This window comes from Equus asinus, chromosome 2 (assembly GCF_041296235.1).
Source record: "Equus asinus isolate D_3611 breed Donkey chromosome 2, EquAss-T2T_v2, whole genome shotgun sequence".
Lineage (NCBI taxonomy): Eukaryota > Metazoa > Chordata > Mammalia > Perissodactyla > Equidae > Equus > Equus asinus.
The window spans coordinates 123,924,886-123,946,554 of NC_091791.1; the positions used below are offsets into that span (position 1 = coordinate 123,924,886).

Below are 21,669 nucleotides of genomic sequence, written 5' to 3' on the forward strand. Positions count from 1 at the left end.
TGACTTTTGCCAGCTTTACTAGTATATGCCTTGCAGTAGGTCTTTTTACATTAACACAGTTGGGAGTTCTGGTAGCCTCTTTCATGTGGATTTCCATCTCCTTCCCCAGGTTTGGGAAATTCTCTGCTATTATTTCTTTGAGCAAGCTTTCTGCTCCATTCTCCTTCTCTTCCCCATCTGGAATACCTATAATCCTTATGTTGTACTTCCTAACTGAGTCAGATATTTCTCTGAGAGCTTCTTCATTTCTTTTTTGTCTTAGTTCTCTCTTCTCCTCCATCTGAAGCATTTCTATAGCATTGTCTTCTAAATTGCTAATTTGGTCTTCCATATTGTCAGTTTTATTGTTTAGGGAGTCCAGATGTTTTTTAATACTATTCATTGTGTTTTTCATCTCCAACTATTCTGCTTGGTTCTTCTTTAAAGTTTCAATCTCTTTTGTGAGGAAGCTCTTGAATTCGTTAATTTGTCTTTCTGTGTTTTCTTGTAACTTGTTGAGTTTTTTAATGATAGCTATTTTGAATTATTTGTCATTTAGGTTATGGATTTCTGTGTCTTCAGGGTTGGTTTCTGGGTACTTGTCATTTTCCTTCTGGTCTGGAGATTTAATACACTTTCTCATACTGCTTTATGGTGTGAAATTTGCCTCTGAGTGGCGTTATTATCTGGCCGCTGCTACCATGTGCCTCCACTGGGTGAGGATCAGGCACTGTGTATTCTGGGCCCAGCACGGTCTGGGGCTCCCCAGCTCCAGCCACTGGCTGCTTTTCTCACTGTGCAGTGCTCTGGCTGATGGCAGATCTGGAACACTGGGCAGGGGAAGGGGTGCTCTCCTTCCCCTGTGCTTCTCCCAGCCTACTCTTCTCACTCTGTGTGGAGCTCTGGGTGATAGCAGGACTGGAGTGCCAGGTGGGGTAAGAAGCACTTTCTTATACCTGCATGCCTCCCCCAACTGCTGCCTCTCTGTCTGCGTGGTGCTCTGGGCACTCACGGGCCTCCACCTGCCACTGCTTCTCTCTCTGTGCGGTGGTCCCAACATTCATGTGGCTGGAGTGCAGAGCTGGAGTGCTGGGCAGGAACAGAGTGTCTCTCCCCAGCTGTGGTCCTCCTCCAGCCGGCCCCGTCACTGCACCACTCTCCTGGCAGACATGGGACAGGAGCGCGGGACAGGAGTGCAGGGCTGGAGCACTGGGCAGGAATGGGGCGCCTCTCCCCAGCTGTGCCCCTCCTCCAGCTGGCCTGTCTCTCTCACTATGACACTCTCCCGGCGAATGTAGGGCTGGAGTGCGGGGTTGGAGTGCCAGGTGGGAATGGACTGCCTCTCTCCAGCCGTGCCCCTTTCCTAGCCGGCCCCTCTCTCACTGTACCACTCTCCTGGTGAGCATGGGGCTGAAGCATGGGGCTGGAGGGCTGGGCGGGAATGCAGCGTCTCTCCTCAGCTGCTCACCTCCCCTAGTTGGCCCCTCTCTCTCTGCGGAGCTCCTGCCGAGCAGCTTCACCTCCTTCCAGAGGATCCAGCCTTACCACCACCTTCAGAAGTATGGCTGCATGGGTCTCCCAGACATCTCCTGTGTCGTGTGGGTGTCTTCGGTTGGTGTTTGAATGTCCTTTTGCTTGTATTTTAGAAGGGAGAGTCCAAGGGAAGAGCTCATTCCACCACGATGCTGATGTCACTCCCCAGTTTGTTTGTTTTTTAAATGCATAAAAGTAACTGAAACAATAAGGTCATCATAGGTAGATGTATTAAAGGCCTCAATGCTAGAAATTCTGGGCATTCGGATCCCCACACATGCTGATGAGGAGTAAGAGAAAAACATGTACAGGACCCTGGGCACCATAAGGATGGCAGCCAGGAGGAAGGTCCTTGTAGGCTTTCCTAGCCCACGCACTGGTTAAGGGTAAAAGAGTACCTGGGAACAACACCTGAGAAGAGAATGAGAAACAGTGATGGCAAAATTGACTAAAATAAAATAAGACAGGAAAGGCAGAACAGAGACAAAAAAAGAAGAAAAAACAGGAAGGAAAGAATTAAGAGAAATATGGAGTTGCTAAAAAACAAAGAAGAAAGAAGGAAAGGTACTGGAGAACTGTTAAGAACCAGCTAAGAAAGAACATTCCACTTGGGAGGCAGGGCATTTGATTCTAAGAATCGCTTGAACACTTCTGAGTCACCCTGGTGTTTTTCCTGCTGTTTTTGGCAAAAGTGGCTCAAGTAGGGGATACATTTCAGGCTGGATATGGCAAAGAGCTGGAGAGAAAAAAATCTTGGTTTTTATCTTAGTTTGGCATAAAGGGCTCCAGAGATAAGCTTTTGATTTTTCTAACATTATTGGCCATTGTGCCTAAAGGCCACTAGGGAGCAGGGCTGGTTGGAGTTTAGTGGTGCTCCTTTGGAGTGAGGCTGCACAGGACAAGAGCTCACAGGAGGGGTGGGTGGAGAGCAGCGACCTGGGGCTCCCTGACACTCAGAGTAACTGATGGAATGGCTGACTTAATATAGATGCTTGTTTATGATGTGGAGTACTCCACAGCAGTACAAATCCGGGTCAGAAGACCCATGAAACTAGAAGCTAAGAGACAGTGTTTAGATATTTGCTATTCATAATCCCTGGTAACAAGGAAATCATTCTAGTTGGGCCTAGCTGATGGGTAGAAGACTGGTCTCCATATTCTGAGGACATAAAATTAGCATCTCCTGATTTCCAAGCTGTTTCCCGATGGAACACAATGGGCTTGGGTCTTCATGAAGTAGAGAAGTTATGTTTAACGCAGAGGCAAGAACTACTGACATTTTCTGAAGCAGATATCTCCTATTTTAGGTGGCTTTAAACTCTCAAAAGTTTACATACTGTATAGTTACCACCTAAGGCTAGTTCAATTGCTTTGGAAACTGAAAAGCATTTTCTCTAAGAAAGAGCTTTCTGTTCTTGTCATGGATAAACTAACCCTAGTTGAAAGATATTGAATTCAATGATACAACTTACTCACTAATTTCCTATTGTGAACAGAATGACAGGAAGACAAGAATTGCACATTTGTCATCAGCTACAAAACAGGAGCATTTCTTCCAACTCAGAATAGCCAAAGACCACCATTTTCATACATTTGTATCTCTCTAACCCTTTTCACTCTGAGCAAAGCAATTCATCTAAATTATGGGTTCATTATATGCCAAGTTTGTTCCTTTTTTAATGAAATCACTTGACAGTTAATAAACTGAAAGAGAAAGTCTACTCCTTGGGGCTTTCTCTGTTCCAAAGATTCAGTGTTTTTGAAAATTAAATTTCCTACTTGAAAAAAATCTGTTTCTAAGCTGACAATCTGGTGTTACAGCATAAAGCAATTTTTCTTTCCTTAGCTATAAAAACTTAATTTATAGGGGTTTGCACATTTAACATGCACTTTACACTGGACACAAATCAGTTAAATCATCCATAGAAAGTCATATCATTCAAAACAATTTATCTAATGTTGGTTCTGTTTATACACAAAACCATTACTTTCCTTAATATTTAAAAGTTGATGGGATGATAACGCCTTTCTCTAAAGAATCAAGACAGAAGGTTTATAAGCAACAGAGTGGCATAGACTTTGGAGTTAGAGAATCATGGGTACCAGTCCTGGCTCAACCTTGGGCAAATTATTTAACTGCCAGCATTTCCATCTGTAAAATGCATATAACAATATCTTGCAGGGGTTGTCATGAGAATAAATGATAAAGCATATGTAGCGCATCTAATACAGTTCCCAGAAGATAGTAGCTTAAAAACTGGTATGTATTATAATTTCCTTTATTGCAGTTTATTCCTTATGCCCCAATGCAGGAGAAGAATCTCACATCATATCTACACTAAACATTAACTCTCGGTTGGTTAACACTAACCCTAACTGATGCTTGGTACCTGAAAAGCAGGCAGATCAAGAGCTGCAAAGCTGTTGAAGAAACGTAAACTCTGAACGGCCACTTGGATTGTGTTCTGAGCGTAACTCTCCTTGGGACTGGCAGTGCTGGGGTCCGAGACGGTGCCGTGGAAGAGGACACAATAGAGCATGTGCAGAACTCCAGCCATGTCTGTGGCCTGAAGAGCAGCTGTCAGTCCTGTGGGATCCTGGCGATTATTGTCAAATATGCTGTATGACCTGACAAAGAAACATGCAATTCTTTAAGAGAAATCTATTTAAAGGATGTTAGCATTTTTATAGGTCAAATGGAACAAGACAAGCAGACCATTAAAAGCAAATCATCTGAGTTGTGTAATAACGTAAGAAGAAACCTCAAGGAATAAATGCAGCCCTCCGCCACACAAGTGCACTGTGTCTTGTCCTTTTCTCCCCTTGAGAGACAAGGCTGCTGCAGCAGTGCCAAATGAGCCCTTTGCAGCCTAGGTCGCCCTGCTCTGCTTAGATTGTAGGTCTGGGCAAACTAGACAGAGTCCACAGACTCAGAGATCAAAAACACCATAGCTTCCTTTCTAGATACACAAAGGAAATCTCAGGGGAGGCAGCTACCAGGAAAGCATGAGGCCTCAAAAACCTAGTAGTGCGTTGGTGTACTGTGGCAGAGAGACACTTTCACTGCTTTAGAAGGCACAGTTCCAACAAGGAGTAGTGGCAGGACAGGTTGTGGCGCCAGATTTCCCAGAACAAGCAAGTACTGGATTAGCTTCATACAAATCACCATGAAGTCAGCTTAGCAACTGTGGCAGGCGGTGCTATGGATGAGCAAGAAGCAATGGCAGTGGCAAAAGAATTCCTAAAATCAATAGTAAAGTCAGCAAGGGTTTGCTAAATCCACTTCACTCCTGAACTCACGTATACATGAAGCATCTATCTAGTGATCAAGAGGCTGCAGTTTTAGTAAATGTGGCTGCCAAGCATTCATTCACCCTTTGTCCCTAGAAGCTGCACCCAGACTTCTCTCTGAGGAACCACACTCCCTTTCTCATGGCCAGAGTACTTCAGCTGGGGCCTCCTCCCTATGCACTCTGGCTCAAGGGTGTGCAGGCCTAAGGTAAGCTTACATTTTATTTCTCTGGCTATTCAGCATGGTTCAGGGATGGCACATGTCACAGTCAGAGCTAATGGAATGGAGGGAGATTCTTTTGCTGAAATACTTAGAAAGAAGCCTTCACTTTTTCTCCACTGGGTTTGAATCTGAGAAGATGTAAGGTCTACAGCTGCTGTAGCCACTTGCTCTAACCACTAGACAATCCTCAGGTCTCAGAGCTGTTCCAAGTGGGCCAGTAGCCCTCCTTCACGGGACACACCTCTTTCTCAGGAAGGGAAGTTACAAGTCCTTGCTTAGTGTCTTCCTTTAATCTAGCATGATCTGCACAATACTGAGCAGCAGTGTCTTTTATGTTTCTGGCATGGGATGATACCCTTCCCTATTTTTAACACTAATACAAGTTTTCTCCTTTTTTTTGTTTCTTGTTGTCATTCCTTTCAGCTGGAATCTGGAATAAGAGAGAGGTATTAAAAGATCTATGCTTATCTCATTAACTTGCCTAGAAGCACTCAAAAAACACCACTAATTAAATAAGAATTTGGAAGTGCTGGCTGGCAAGTTTCTAGCGTCTTGTCTAGTTTTCTAATTCATAACTTATTTTTTCCAAAGGGATTATTTTATTCATTTAAATTGCTAGTTGTATCAATATAGAATTTTATTCATAACCATGGTAAGTGTTTATCTCCTGAATGTGCACTATTTTTCATATTGCTAAGAATGCGAGATGACATTGTATACCTTATTCTCTTCTCAAGAAAGCAGCTCTCTTATGAAATACTGTCATCTCATTTATATGGCAGGATCTGCTAAGTACATTCACATTTGCACCACATCTCATTCTTAGTTTTTCATAATTGGTAGAGAAGGTTTTGTTCTCCTCATTGCACACATGAAGCAACTGAGACCTAGAGAGATTAGATGAGATGTTTTAGGTCATATAAATTTGTCAGTGGCAAAGGCAGGGGTACCGCCAAGGACTTCTGACTCTTTAAGGGCAGTGCTTTGTCCAAGGACCAAAACATCCAGGCAAACAGAAATTGGTCTCTTTTCTCTCCATGCTTTCTCTTAAGTCAAATTTTGGGATTAACTGAACTCTGTTAAACAAAGTACAAAGAGACTATAACGTAATCTCGTATCCTCATGGATAGACACTTTTTTGTGTCATGGCACTCAATAAAAGCAAAAAGTTAAGATATGATATTTATTTGCTCATAGGTGCATCTGAACCTTTATACAAACTCTGTTAGCTAATGTCAGTTGGCCCTTCCTTCCTTCCTTCCATTATAGCCATAAGAGTTAGAGGTCAGGCTCTGACTAGAGACGTGAGTGCAGATTAATGTGTCTGAGTTTATTATATAGGTTCCAAAAAGAGGTCTGTGTTTGTTTAACACTGACTGCCTTTCAGAACCACTGACAAGTCAGAAGACATTTCTCCCTAAAGCTAATTTCTAATAGGCTTGCAGAACCTTGGGGATGAGTGACATCATTGCTGGTGATAACAGTTTTACTGCTTTGTGATTCAGAATGCTGACTTCACCCACTACTGCCTGTGTTGTTTTTAAACTGATTATCAGCATATTCAAATATAGATATTCAGGAATATAGCTTTATCATTTAAAACACTTTATAATACTTAATCTTTCTACGCATTTATTAAATGACATGAACTCACTGCAATTAATATTACTCAAAAGAATAAATGCAAAAAAAGAAAAAGTAAGTGAAAGCAAAATAGTTCCTCCTTTCTCTACCCCACTCCAATATTTAGGAAAATAATAATCATAGATTACAAAACAACACATTCCAGGGTCTTTTGAAATATTCTCCTGATGAAATAAAAATCTTGATTCAGAAAAATCAATTAAATAAGCATTCAAGAACTCAGATGTGGAAATAATTCAAAATGTATATAATATTGCTTCATGGAAAAGAGGTGAGCCCATAGAGTATATGGGGCAGAGGGGTGGGGAGAGGGCTTGTCTGCTGCATTTGGCTTCCACAGGACTAATGCAGACCTGAAGCGGACTTTACAAAATGTTTACTTTTGATTTAGTCTGAAATACAGATAATTTGTCCATGAACAGGCTACCAGCTCCTGTTGGTTTTAACTGTCAGTTATAATCATTTTAAGTCTAAGTGTTTATAATAAAAAAGTAAAAGGCCTTATTCATATCAGGCATGGGTTATAGCTTTCTTCTAAAAATACACAGAAGATATGAAAAATCATATCTGAAATTTTGTATATAACACTCTGAGATCTTTGCAATTTTACCAGATTTTAAAGTGTTTTTGTTTGGTTTCTAGGACTAGAGATCTTAGTTTTATATTCATTTCTGTCCATTAAAAGTTAGATTCAATTAGGAAAAACTATAACTGGGCCATCAATACTCCTGCACAGTATCTGAAAACCCTACTTTGCCTTAAAGGAGAGTATAACTGGGCAAAAAAAGAGCAATGATTTGTGTAAGCCCTTCCATCTTTGCTATTTTAGACCACTTATGTACCAGTCCTTAGTTGGCCCAAAAAAGCAGCTGTGACAGTTCCAGACCCTGCAGCCCCATTTCACCTGTTTTTTCTTGGCTTGTTTGCTCTTGTCTCCCTGGTCCCCAGATTTCTGGCTTGGTAACATCCACTCTCATCTTCTTTAAGTGATGGTGATCTTCTAGACTGCTCTCCTAGCTTCTTGGATTTGGTTTTGTTCACTCTTTTAGTTCTGGAATCCCTAAGGCATCTTGTGAGAACCTCCCATTTTAGCCCCAGAACCCAGAGAACTCCACTCAAAGGTCTAGTGTTGGGAGTGAGTGGGATTAAATTATTATCTTTCCCAGTGATGGATGTGAACTTCACTGTTCAAGGAGAAGTAAATTATTTCTTAGAGGTATTCCAGCTGTGGGCTCTTACGTACTGGGATATTCTGGGACAGCTGATCTGCATCCAGTCTTATCACTCATCAGGTTTTGTGGGGAGCACAGGGGCATGATGATCTGTCAGACACTCTCTATTTAAAAAGCCAAAGTACCTGTGCTTCAGGAAGACTGACCACCTGTGATGTGCAAAGTCAAGGAGGACCTGTCCTAGAGGAGGTTACAGTTTAATAGGGGCAGGTGAGTATATCATTTCCTATCGCTGCTGGAATAAATTATCACAAGCTAGTTGCTCAAAACAACACAAAATTATTCTCTTATAGTTGTGGGGGTCAGAAATCCAAAATAGGTTTTGCTAGGCTAAAATCAAGGTGTCACCAGAGCTGTGTTCCCTCTGGAGGCTGGGGAAAATTTGTTTCCTTGCCTTTTACAGCTTCTCAAGTATGATGGCATTTCTTGGTTTGTGGCCCCTTCCTCCATCTTCAAAGCCAGCAGTGTAGCATCTTCAAATCCCTCTCTAATGCTGACTTAGCTGCTCCCTTCTTTCACTTACAGGGACCTTTGTGATTACATTGGGCCCACCTGAATAATCCAGGATACTCTTCCCATCTCAAGATCCTTAATCATTTCTGCAAAATCTCTTTTGCCATGTCAGGTAACATGTTTATAGGTTCTGGGGATTAAGGTTTAGGTATCTTTCTCAGGGGCATTATTCCCCCCCCCCCTTTTTTATTGTGGTAAAATACACATAATATAAAACTTACCATCTTAACTCTTTTTAAGTGTACAGTTCAGTGGTATTAAATATATTCATAAAGTTGTGTAATCATCACCAATCATGTCCATAACTCTTTTATCATGTAAAACTGAAACTCTATACTCATTAAACAATAATTCCTCATTCCTCCCTCCCCCTCAGCAACCACCATTCTACTTTGTCTCTATGATTTTGACTAAATACCTCATATAAGTGGAATCATCATACAGTATTTACTTTTTTGTGACTGATTTATTTCAATTAGCATAATGTCCTCAAGGTTCATCCATGTTGTAGCATGTGTCACAATTTCCTTCCTTTTTAAGGCTAAGTAATATTCCATTGTATGTATATACCACATTTTGTTTATCCATTCATCCACTAATGGACACTTGGGTTGTTTCTACAGTTTAGTTATTGTGAATAATGCTGATATGGGTGTGCAGATATGTCTTTGAAACTTTGTTTTCAATTCTTTTGGGTATACCCAGAAGTGGAATTGCTGGACCATATGGTAATTCTATTTTTCTTTTTTTGAGGAACTGCCATAATGTTTTCCACAGCAGTTGTACCATTTTACATTCCCACCGCCAATGCACAAGTATTCTGATTTCTCCAATTCTTCACCAACACTTGTTATTTTCTATTTTTTAAGTAGCAGTCATCTTAATGGGTGTGAAGTGGTATCTCGTTGTAGGTTTTTGCTTTTGTTTGCTGAGCTAACATCTGTGCCAATCTTCCTCTATCTTTTCTATGTGGGATGCTGCCACAGCATGGCTTGATGAGCTGTGTGTAGGTCCATGCTCAGGATCTGAACCCGCGAACCCTGGGCCATGGAAGCAGAGCATGTGAACTTAACCACTATGCCACTGGGCCAGCCCCTCTCATTGTAGTTTTGATTTGCATTTCCCCACGATCAATGATGTTGAGTATCTTTTCATGGGCTTATAGGCCATTTGTATATATTCTTTGGGGAAATACCTATTCAAGTCCTTTGCTCATGTTTTAATGGGGTTGTATTTTTGTTGTTGTTTTAGAAGATTTTCATAGTTTCTGGATATTAATCCCTTATCAGATGTATGATTTGCAAATATTTTCTCCCATTCTCTGGGTTGCTTCTCTTCTCTGTTGATATTACCTTTGGATGCACAAATTAAAAAAATTTTCATGCAGTCCAATTTGTCTACTTGTTTTTTACTGCCTGTGCCTAGTGTCATATCCAAGAAATCACTGCCAAATCCAATGTTGTGAAGCTTTTGCCCTATGTTTTCCTCTAAAATTTTAATAGTTTTAGGTTTTACATTTAGGTCTTTGATCCCTTTTGAGTTATGGTGTTAAGTAAGTGTCCAGCTTCATTCTTTTGCTTGTGGATATCCACTTTCCCTAGCACCATTTGTTGAAGAGACTGTCCTTTCCGATTCAATGGTCTTGGCACCCTTGTCAAAAATCATTTGACCATATATGTGAGGGTTTATTTCTGGGCTCTCTATTCTATTCCATTGTTACATACGTCTGTCTTTATGCCATTACCACACTATTTTGATTACTGTAGCTTTGTAGGAAGTTTTGAACCAGGAAGTGTTAGTCTTCCAGCTTTGTTCTTCTTTTTCAAGATTATTTTGGTTATTTGAGGTCTCTTGAAATTCCATATGAATTTTACTATGGGTTTTTCTATTTCTGCAAAAAAAGTCCTTGGGATTTTGATAAGGATTGCAAGAAATCTATAGATTGCTTTGGGTAGTAATGACATCTTAACAATAATGTCTTCCAATCCATGAACATGTGGTGTGTTTCCACTTATTTATGCCTTTTTTTTTTTTTTTTTGAGGAAGATTAGCCCTGAGCTAACTGCTGCCAATCCTCCTCTTTTCACTGAGGAAGACTGGCCCTGAGCTAACATCCGTGCCCATCTTCCTCTACTTTACCTGTGGGATGCCTACCACAGCATGGCGTGCCAAGAGGTGCCATGTCCGCACCCGGGATCCAAACTGACAAATCCCGGGCCACTGAATTGGAATGTGCGCACTTAACCTTTGTGCCCCTGGGCTGGCCCTTATGCCTTCTTTTGTTTCTTTAGGCAATGTTTTGTACTTTTCATTGTACATGTAACTTCACCTTCTTGGTGAGGTTAATTCCTAAGTAATTTATTCTTTTTGATGCTATTGTAAATGGAATTGTTTTCATAATTTCCTTTTCAGACTATTCATTGTTAATGTATAGAAATGCAACTGATTTTTGTGAGTTAACTTTGTATTCTGTTACTTTGTTGAATTCATTTATTAGTTTTAACAGTTTTTTTGTGGAATCTTTAGGGTTTTCTACATACAGGCATACTTCAGAGATATTTTGGGTTTGGCTCCAGACCACTGCAATAAAGCAAATATTGCAGTAAAGTGAGTCACATAAATTTTTTGGTTTCCCAGTGCATATAAAAGTTATGTTTACACTATACTGTAGTCTAGTAAGCATGCAATTGCAAAATGTCTTAAAAAAAAGTACAGACTTTAATTAAAAAATACACTAGGCCTGATGGCCTAGTGGTTAAAATTTGGCACACTCTGCTTCAGTGGCGTGGGTCTGGTTCCTGAGCACGGAACGACACCACTTGTCTGGCAGTAGCCATGCGTCGCGGCAGCTCATATAGAAGAACTAGAAGGACTTACAACTAGAACATACAACTATTACTGGGGCTTTGGGAAGGGAAAAAAAAAAAAAGAGAGAGAGGAAGATTGGCAACAGATGTTAGCTCAGGATGAACCCTCCCCAGTAGAATATATATACTTTATTGCTAAGAAATGCTAACCATCTTCTGAGCCTTCAGAAAGTCATAATCTTTTTGCTGCTGGAGAGTCTTGGAAAAAATGCAATATCTGTGAAGAGCAACAAAGCAAAGTGCAATTAAACAAGGTATGCCTGTATAAGATCCCATCATCTGTGAACAGAGATAATTTTACTTCTCCCTTTCCAATTTAGATGACTTTTATTTCTTTTTCTTGACTAATTGCTTTGGCTATAACTTCCAGTAATGTTGAATAGAAGTGGTGGAAGTGGGCATCCTTTCCTTGTTCTTGAGAGCAAAAGCTTTCATTCTTTCACCATTGAGCATGATACTCCCTGTGGGTTTTTCAGATATGGCTTTTATTATGTGGAGGTAATTTCCTTCTATTCCTAGTTTGTTGAGTGTTTTTATCATGAAAGGGTGTTGAATTCTGTCAAATACTTTTTCTGTATTGAGATGATCATGTGTTTTTTTCTTTCATTCTGTTACTGTGACCTAATATACTGATTGATGTTCATATACTGAATCATTCTTGCATTCCAGGAATAAATCCCACTTGATTATGGGGTATAATCCTTTTAGTATGCTGTTGAATTCAGTCTGCTAGTATTTTGTTGAGGATTTTTACATCATTGTTCATAAGGGATATTGGTCTGTAATCTTCTCTCTTGTAGTGTCTTTGGCTTTGATATCAGGGTAATGATGGCCTCAGAACCAGTTAGGAAGTGTTGTCTCTTCTTCAATTGTTTGGAAAGGTTTGAGAAGGACTGGTGTTAGTTCTTCTTTAAACTTTGGTAGAATTCACCACTGAAGCCATTAGGTCCAGTGCTTTTCTTTGTTTGAAGATTTTAAATTACTGATTCAATCTCCTCACTGAATGTAGTACTCTAGAAGTGCTACTGTAATTACTACTTCTAGAGTAGTGTACTGTGGTGGAACAGGACTAAATCTTTCTGGTTGTGTACATTGTACTCCTGTCACTTCAGTCAAAATTGAAGTGTATTCATTGGGAATCAAGCAACACTGTTTCCTTACTTGAACTGGTAGGCAGGTAATTTGCTAAGTCTTTTTCCTCCCTTATCGTTGAAAGTTATATTTCAGATCCCTGTCACTCACTTTCTTCCCATCCTAAACATATGCAGTTAGTTCTTATAATCTAAAAATAGGATTTAACAGCCATTTCTATAAATTTCATCCTTTTTCAGTCCTCATTTAGGTCAATGGTACACACTGGTATCTGCTAACTCTGCCAATCAACAGCTATTTCCTGGGTTCTTATTTTGTTTCTAGCCTGACGCTAGGTACCTGAGAGGGAGCTGCTAGGATATTTAGTCTCTTTCCTTACAGAATCTTTTCATTTGAAGACATAAAACATATACACAGGACAAGGGAACCAGTAAACTAGGAGTAGACAAATATCAAGTAAGAGGTATAAATGGCAGGTGCCATCTCATATTCCTGAGGCAAGCACCCCTTTGATTGAATTGGAAAGGACTGGATTGGGATTCTGGGTGACAGAACTTAATAGATAACTATGGTTTTGTCTCTTAAAATCTGATCAGATGGCTAGAATCATGAGTAGAATAAAATAGGAGGAAGAGCCATGTTTTGATGAAAGCCAATTAGCTTAGAATCTAACATATTAAATACAAGTTTCTGGTAGAAGTTGCCAGAAGGAATTCGAAGAAGAAATATCTATCAGGGCCTTGTTATGAATGTAGTTTCTGCCTTAATTTTACTTACTTCTAAGCCTTGACTTACTTTTTCCTACATATTTTCTTTTTTTCTAATGTTTTCATCTTTTTAAAAATAAAAAACGTATATACTCTGTAAGCCATCTCAAATCTTTTTGGAACCAAGTTGGGTATAATAAATATATATTAAAAATAGCACCTTAGGCAACAGGTCAGGGTGACAGAGGTGTTAGTCTTCATTTGCCCATACCCTGTTCAATCCTGTGAGGGAAGAATAATCAAATTCACTTTTATAATGTGAGGAAACAGGCTTTCAAAAGCTAAGGAATCTGCCCACTGGTCACAGAACTAGGAGAGGAGAAATGGCATCCACATTTTTCTGACTCCTAAATCTCTGCTTTTCAACACAACACTACACAGGGTTTTCCTCTTGAGATCCTGCCCCTCAAAGTCGTAGAGCCAGTGAGAATCCAACTGCAAGTGTATCCTGGACATACTCTGTTGCCCTAAGGCTGGTGAGCCTGCACCTGTACTGACAGTCTTCCTTCATTATACCCTATCCCCTCTGGGAGTAGTAAGTCAGTGAAGCTGCCCCTAAACTTTGGCACTGCGGGCTAGGGCTCAGACAGCTCCCTTTCTCTGGCATAGTGCCTAGCACAGAGTGGACACACAATTGGAACTATAGCAATGAAGTGGTTGTCTTTCTGTCCCTGTAAGTCAACATAATGCTTTATTACCACCTGGGATGTATCTTTTAAAAAAATTATTTTATTGAGGTCATAATGATTTATAACTTTGTGTATATATCAGTTTCTGTATAAACTACATTGTGCTCGCCACCAATAATCTATGTTTTGTGTGTGTGTGAGGAAGACTGGCCCTGAGCTAACATCCTTTGCCAGTCTTCCTCTTTTTGCTTGAGGAAGATTGTCCCTGAGCTAACATCTGTGCCAATCTTCCTCTATTTTGTATGTAGGACGCTGCCACAGCATGGCTTGATGAGCCGTGTATAGGTCCACGCCCAGGATCTGAACCTGTGAACCCTAGGCCACCGAAGTGGAGCACATGAACTTAACCTACAACACCGGGCTGGCCCCCCCCAATAGTCTAGTTTCTATCCGTCACCAGATGTATGTGCCCCTTTACTCCTTTTGCCTACCCTTCTACCCCCTTCTCCTCTGTAACCACTAATCTGTTCTCTTTATCCATGTTCCACATTAGGAGGAATCTTTCAGGAATCTCATTACTAGCATTTGCCCAGTTGTGAATATAGAGACAGCCCAGAGGTTCCTGCTCCTGTATGCTCTCACTTCCCAGACCTGAAGGATGCAGACGGTCATCCTTCCTTATCAGCCTAGAGGCTGGTATGCTCCTTTGGCAGGATTGCTGGGAGATAACTTATGAGGAGCACTTACCCTGGGCACATAAAAGGTGCTCAACAAGTGTCACTTCCTTTTGTTCCACTTGCTTAGCCCTATTTCATTTAGTTCATTCCCTATCTCCCAATACCAGCAAGTCTGCTGTCCAAGGACAGTGGCTAATGACAAGAAAAGATTTGAGAGCCAACAGAGATGATGCCAAGAGACAGGATGACAGTATCAAATATGAGACTGCAGAGAAAATAAAAGACAGATAACAGGATATTGGGAACACATTTATGTTTAGGGTAGGTTGGAATGTGGCAGATTCTATTTTTCAAACATAACCATAGCAATATTTCTGTCCAGTATACTCTTCTAGAACCTTTATATTTCCCATGAAGAGGTAAAGTCTATTTCTCCTCCCTTTAAAGCTGGGTGGGATTTTGTGATTGCCTTAACAAACAGAATTCAGTGGAAGTGATGCCGCATGACTTCTGAGGCTAGGTCATAGAAGGTGATATGGTCTCCACCTGGCTCTCTTACTTGTCGGGATGTTCCTTCTTGGAGCCTGCCATCAAGCTATCAAGAAGCCCAAATCAGCCTCAGTAGAGAGACCACATGGAAAGGTTCCCAGCTAACAGTGAGCATGAACCACAGACATGTGTCAACAAGCACTCAGATGATTCCAACCTCCAGCCTCAAGTCTTTCAACTGAGGCCCAGACACTGTGGAACAAAGATAAGCCATTCTCTCTGTTTCTTGACAGAATTCCTGACACACAGAATCTGAGAGATTAACAGATTGTTTTTTTACATCACTAAGTTTTGGGGTAATTTGTTACATCATCATAGTAACTGGAACAAGGAGAAGAAAAGCAAAGGAGACTCTATGGTAGGATGAGACCAGTGAAGTTCAGGGAGAAGAGTCAAGTCAGAATAGTCTGTATGCTGCCAAGGAGCAAGTAGGATGAGGTAACAGTAGGGAGACAGATTAGAGTTTGGTATAAAGAGAGACTTTTCAGGCAATAAAACTGATTAATGACAGAATAGGCTCCCTTAGTAAGTAATGAGTTCCCTGTCAATGGAGATATTCAAATACAGGCTGGATTAGGTTACTGAAAAGATCAAAACCTGAATGGAAGACTGGATTAAGGTGACTGTAAGGTTCCTTCCAGTCAACAGACTGTGACAGCATATTAGATCTGGGGTAAAAGGAAGAGAGATGGAATAGAGATGATGATGTTTAGAGCCTGATGCCTGGAAGACCGGTGATACCATACACAAAAAGAGAGACTATGAGAGGATTTAAAAAATTCTTCTTTTCCATTCCTTTTCTCTCTTGCCAAGATGACTGTTAATGATTCTTTCCACTTTCTACCTCCCCTCTAGTACATTCTTCACATGATACCTGATTAATGTGCCCAAAATATGGTTCTCAGTATGTCACTTCCCTGATCAAAGGCTTTTAATGACACCACTACCACCATCACATCTCAGCAAATCATTTATGTGGTTCACATAGTAATTTTACATTTATGATCTCATTTGACCCTCATAACAATCTGGGGGGTACTAAAATCACCACTACATACATCTCAAAATCCAGTGAAAGTACTCTATATATTCTTCATATTTTCTTGGTCTACCTTTTTCTCAACTCTAAATGTTCCAACTCTTCCTATCCTTCAAGGCCCATGTTATGTTTTAGTTGCTCTAGAAAACAGCTAATTCCTACAAATAAGAGTGATCTTTCCCTCCTATGAGCTTCATCGATGATGATGTGATAATAGTAACCAATATTTAGTAAGCATTTACTATGTACCAAGCAGTCTGCTAAGTGCTTTTTGTGTCTTATCTTCTCTCCTCTGTATCACTCTCCGGCTTACACCACGGATATTTGTATATGCATCTTCTTTCCTCTATTAGCTTACAAGTCCTTGACAACACAATTGATGTCTGAGTCATTTCTGCTTTCTCCCAAGCCTAGCACAGGGCCCAGCACAGAACAAGTGCTACATAAATATTTGTTTAATGAATGAATGAATAATTCACGCAGGCAGAGTTAAAGTTTACCTTTGCTTGAACAAATGGTTTTCAAGCACCCTTAAACAGTTGAGAAGCACTCATTTATATCCACGTAATTAATGGGCTAAATTACAAATCATTCTTATCTTTTTAGGACACAGGTTTTCAGGGATCTTGGCCAGTACTCATTTTGTTAGTACAGTTTATGGATATGAAAATGAAAACCACAAATACATATAATAACACAGTTCTTTCTGTGTAAAAATATTCTAAAATTCAGAATAGTCATCTTCAGCCAATCATAATTAGCTAGGTTTTACAAGCTCCTCTCTTTCTTCTGTGCATTCATAAGAATTGTAAATTCTTTTACTGTGGACCCACTGCTTCCTGGCCCTCTTGCTATAGTGCCTAGTACAATTATGAATCTGGTAAATGATTTCTGATTAAGTGAAAGGCCTGTGTTGGTTGCAATTTATAATCACTCATTACTGTTTTGATCCTATTAGTTCAGCTAAGAAACCAGCACCTTAAGAGGGCCTCAGTGAGCCACAGCCAATTATGGCAGTTGAGTTGTTGCCCTGAGATCTGAAAACTATCCTTTTCTTTTTACTTCTTGTAGTACCAAGAACAGAAAACTGGTAGCAGTAAAGGCCAAAAAAATAGGCACTTCTGAAAGTCCTATTACACTTTGTTGAATTTGGTTTGTGATTAAGAATTATAGTCTGTGAACAATTCCCTTATTAAAATTCTGGAGTAATCCTAACATAAAATTAATCCTTTCACCAAAGATTACAATTTCAATTTTTACTTAAAGAAATGCAAGTTAATTGTTCAAAACCAAGCCTGGTACAAAAATCATCAGTTAGTGCTTTTGTCCCCAACGTGGAAGCTAAGATTAACAACAAAAATTCTGACACCCAAATTGTCTTTCAGAAAACTTAGGTAAAAATTAGAAGATTAAAGGCACAATAGGAGAGTATCTCAAAGGCAGACCGGCTGTAATCACCATCACAAAGGCCAGGCCACTGGCAGCCTGCAAAGTGTTTACTCAAAGCCCTGTGCTATCAATTAGTGTACTTAATTATCTCAGGGTCTGCCAGCTCACAAGAGGCAATTTTTGAAGGCCTCTCTCGCCTCTTTGTCTTTTATTCCTGCTGGTCACAAAAGGGCTTTGAGGACAAGTCTTCCTGACTCTCTGGCTCTGGCTGGCTTCTCCTGGTAGCCCAAACAGGCATTATGTGAATTACTCCAATATAACAATAACCACACTACCTTTCTCCCCAGACACAGATGTGACCTTGCACAGAAACTCTATTTAACACATGTAACAAAGTGCTTTCAACAGGTCATTGTAGTTTATAGTTTAGAAATAGAATTTCCACAAAGAAATGGGAAGTAGTATGAAATGGTCTGTAAATATTAGAGGTAAACTAAATCTGAAGAGGTAGAAAAAACTGTCTGTATTCTTGTGGTTTGGTGGTTTTCAGGAAATGCTGGAAGACTGAAGAATGCAAAGAAGAACAGCAATCAGGGGTCACTTTTCCTCATTTCTTTCAGAGAAGCAGCTAAGATACTGCTAATTCTGATACTGGTAAGAATTTCCTAGGTAAATTAAGCCAGGAAACCACCTCAACGTTTTTTTCTAGAATAATCTGCCTTTATAGGAAGGCCTACTAACAGAAATTTGCTGAGCAACTGAGGTTGGAGAAGAAAATTATATTGGGAAAAAATGGATTAAGAATTCTTAAAAACCACCATAAGTTAATCATTGATTTATTTAAAATCCAACTGTATATGTACATGGAAACAATTATACTTCATTTTATATATATACACACTATGGTTTTTGATATATATATAGACTTTGGTCTACTTGGATAACCCTTAGGCATGTATAGGACCAAACTCACATTTCCTCTATGGAAAATTGCTTATATTCCCTAATTTGGAGACTATACCATCTACCACTCAAAAATTTCAAGTCAGAAACCTGGGAGTCATTCTAGATTCCTCCCATCCTTTTACCTCCTTGTCACCAAACTCTATGCCATCTCCCTTACATTTACTCTGTCTCCTCTTAATGTATTTGCTCCTCTCTATTTCCCTTGTCCCCATAGGCGTCCAACATTTCTTACTTAGAAGATGCAAGAGCCTCTCTACTATTTTTTCTGCCTCTAGGCTCATGCCATTCCAGTCACTTCTCCACTTTCCAGGAGTGATTACTCTGTGACAGAAATCTGATCCTGTTACTCTCTCTTAAACAATTTTCACGGCTTTCCACAACTCTAGTGTAACACATCAAACTCTTGTCTCCCTTTCTGCCTTCCAAGAGCTAACACTTATGGAGCTCCTTTAATACGTCATCTCCTGCCACTCCTCACAGTCACCCTATTGTACAGCTACATCAAACTGAACATGAGACAATGTCTTGTATATCCATATCTCTTGGTTTGGGGTTACCCTCAAAGCAGACTCTGAAATAACGATACAGGTGCAAGTAGTTTATTTGTGAAGAAGTGGAGAAGGGAAAGGGGGAAGGGAGAAAAGCCAATCAAGGATGTATTAATGAATTAATTACTAGTGGGTTCTCTCTGAGAGACTGTACAGAACACATTTCAGGATTGTCCCACAGAGGGTTAGCAGAGCTGGGATATTATCCACTCATTTTTTGTTGGAGGGTCACTCCTGGGGGTGTTAACTCTTTTGCACTTCTAACAAACAGCTACTTGTCCAGAGAATATCCTCAGGCAGAGAAATACAGGAAGTAGTTGGCAGGTGGGCCAAAGGCACCAATAATATCTGCTATATCATTTCTCAACTGTATTCATCCCTCCACTTGTTGTCCTGGATCCTTTAAGATTTAGTCCATTGAAGCCCTTCTTGACCTCCTCTGGGACTGCTTTACTTCCTTCTCTGTGCACATGCTCTCCTGCTGCAGCTATTAGGATAGTTATTAGTTTACAAGCCTGACTCCACACCAGACTCTGGGTTCCCTGAGGGCAGGGTCTTTAGTACTTAGTGTTGTGTCTGGCATAGCGCAGATGCTCACTCAATGTCTACTGGACAAGGACATGACTGTGTGTGTTAAAGAGAAGAGGATCCTGTTTTCTATATACGTAATTGAGAAAATCTTCAAAAAAATTAAATATATGCTCCCACATTTTGAATAATAGAAAGTCAAGCATGTAGGAGGGAGCACCAAGGTAAGAATCTTGGGTTCTAATTCAAGTTAGTTTGGCTCAGTTGCCTTCCCTATAAAAATGAGTGGCTGTGAATGACCTTTAAGTTTCTTTCAAGTTCTACAGATTTCAAGTGAGTGAATCTGTGTGTAAGTGAAAGCTGAAGCCCACAAACTGTATCACATATGGAAATGCTTATGTGTGTGATATTCATCTGGATTCAGGGAAAGAGTACAGGTGACAAAGACTTGCGATGCTGGCAGGTTTGTAATGCTGTGTATACAAAAGAGCCAGTGTCAGAAGGGGTCTCCTAGGTGAGAGGATACCTCCCAGGGAGTGGCCTGGCTACTGTACAGGAAATAGCTGGGCAGCATAGCCATCTCCAAGCTGGCAGGTGCCAATGACCCAGATGGAGCCCTGCTACTTCTGCCAATCTCTTTGCAGAGTGGTACCACCCAATGTTAATTAGTTCACAGACCTACAAACAGCTACTTCCTTAGTTCTCACCTAATCCCTCGAAGGTAGGCTCTGTCTGCATTTCTAGAAGGAAGAGACTAATTGGAACACGGAATACAGGCCATACTTGGCTTCCTTGACACTCAGACAGTCTTAATCTTCCTAGAAATGTGACTGGGAGTGGAGGGATTGGGTACCAGTAAGAAAGAATAAATGGGCTTAGGGGTCCTATGCATAACAGACTAAAAACGTGTTGAGGAGGTTCCTTTTGGAAAACAAACTCTCTCCTTTAAAATATTCTGAATATAGTCACTGCATTCTATGTACATTGCATATGGATGGATATTTCTTTAAGCAGCTAGGCTTTATAAGTTTCAAATAGTTTTCTTCTTGAAAAATCCCTAAAAAAATACATAATTTGTATGAAGTGCTATTTAGAATTTAATTGTAATAAAATTATTTTACTGAACATCCTCAATATGCCTGAGGGATATGTCATATTCCTACCAGAAACACTGAATCACTATAGCAAATTATTCTTATATGGTAGGAGGGGAGAGAAAAGAACACGAGGGTGGTTTACCCTGCCCCGCCTAGAAAACTGTTTTTGAGGATGGTCGACAGGGTGGGGTAGGGGGTCTAAAGGGCCAACCAGGCCAGTAGAGTCCCTAGCACATTGGCTATAATCATGTCCATGGGTCATGTGTGACTTCAGGGAGCTATTGTTTTTGGATGGCTCCCTTCCCTTATTCATGGAGGAACCTTAGAAGAAGAGACAAAGGGGAAAATAAACAAACCTAGGAGGGTGTAATTGGAAGATGGGAACATGATCAAGGGCACTGTGAGGCTGTGCTGTGTTGCGCTGAGGGCCCGGCTGACCGTCTTGACTTTATCACTGACTCAAGGAGAATCACTTGATTCCTCTGGATCTCAGTGGAGGAGGGAAGGGATGACCTCTAAGGTCTCTTCCAGCAATGATGTTTATGATACCAACAACAACAAAAAAGGCTCTGACAGGAGCATGTAGCCAGGGAAAATGAGAAATAGAAGACAAGTCTCAATATGGGAAGCCAGTAAGGACAGAGGTAGGACAAAGAGGAAAAGAGGCCAAGATGACCACCTATATCCCTATAAAATGACCCTAAGATGGGCAAAATTCAAGAGATGTTTCCATAGTTGAGTCCAGATCGACATCAAATAGAGGCCTTACCTTCTGGTGACAGCAAAGCACAGTGTGCACATTCCATCTAAGAGTCCTGCGGCATGCTGCAGAAATGTAGCCATCTTGGGGTTCTCATCCACTGGGCCTTGCACAGAGAGGAAGCAGCCACAAAGCTTCTCGATCAGACCTATGTTCACCACGTAGCTAGATGTAGGGAGAAATGTGTGTTATCAACCTGCATGGGCTGGCAACATCATCACCTTCAAAGATAAATCTTATAACACAAGCTTTGACCCCTCAAACAAGCAAACACAACACAAGTTTGAGTAAACCATCTCAAATAACAATTTCCTTAGATTTAGTCCTCAATAATCAGCTATTTCTG

The 21,669-nt window shown here is 40.4% G+C and overlaps 1 protein-coding gene across 35 annotated transcripts in view; it reads right to left on the reverse strand.

Annotated features, from left to right (window-relative positions):
* SCAPER (S-phase cyclin A associated protein in the ER) overlaps positions 1 to 21,669 on the reverse strand; it is a 490,115-nt gene that overhangs the window by 37,327 nt on the left and 431,119 nt on the right. For all 35 annotated transcript variants that reach the window (XM_070504430.1, XM_014841435.3, XM_070504422.1 and 32 more), the window contains 2 exons: positions 21,333 to 21,488; positions 3,903 to 4,140 (listed from right to left, as the gene is read on the reverse strand). In XM_070504430.1, coding sequence (XP_070360531.1) covers positions 3,903 to 4,140; positions 21,333 to 21,488 — 394 coding nt within the window. The remainder of the gene's footprint in view (positions 1 to 3,902; positions 4,141 to 21,332; positions 21,489 to 21,669) is intronic.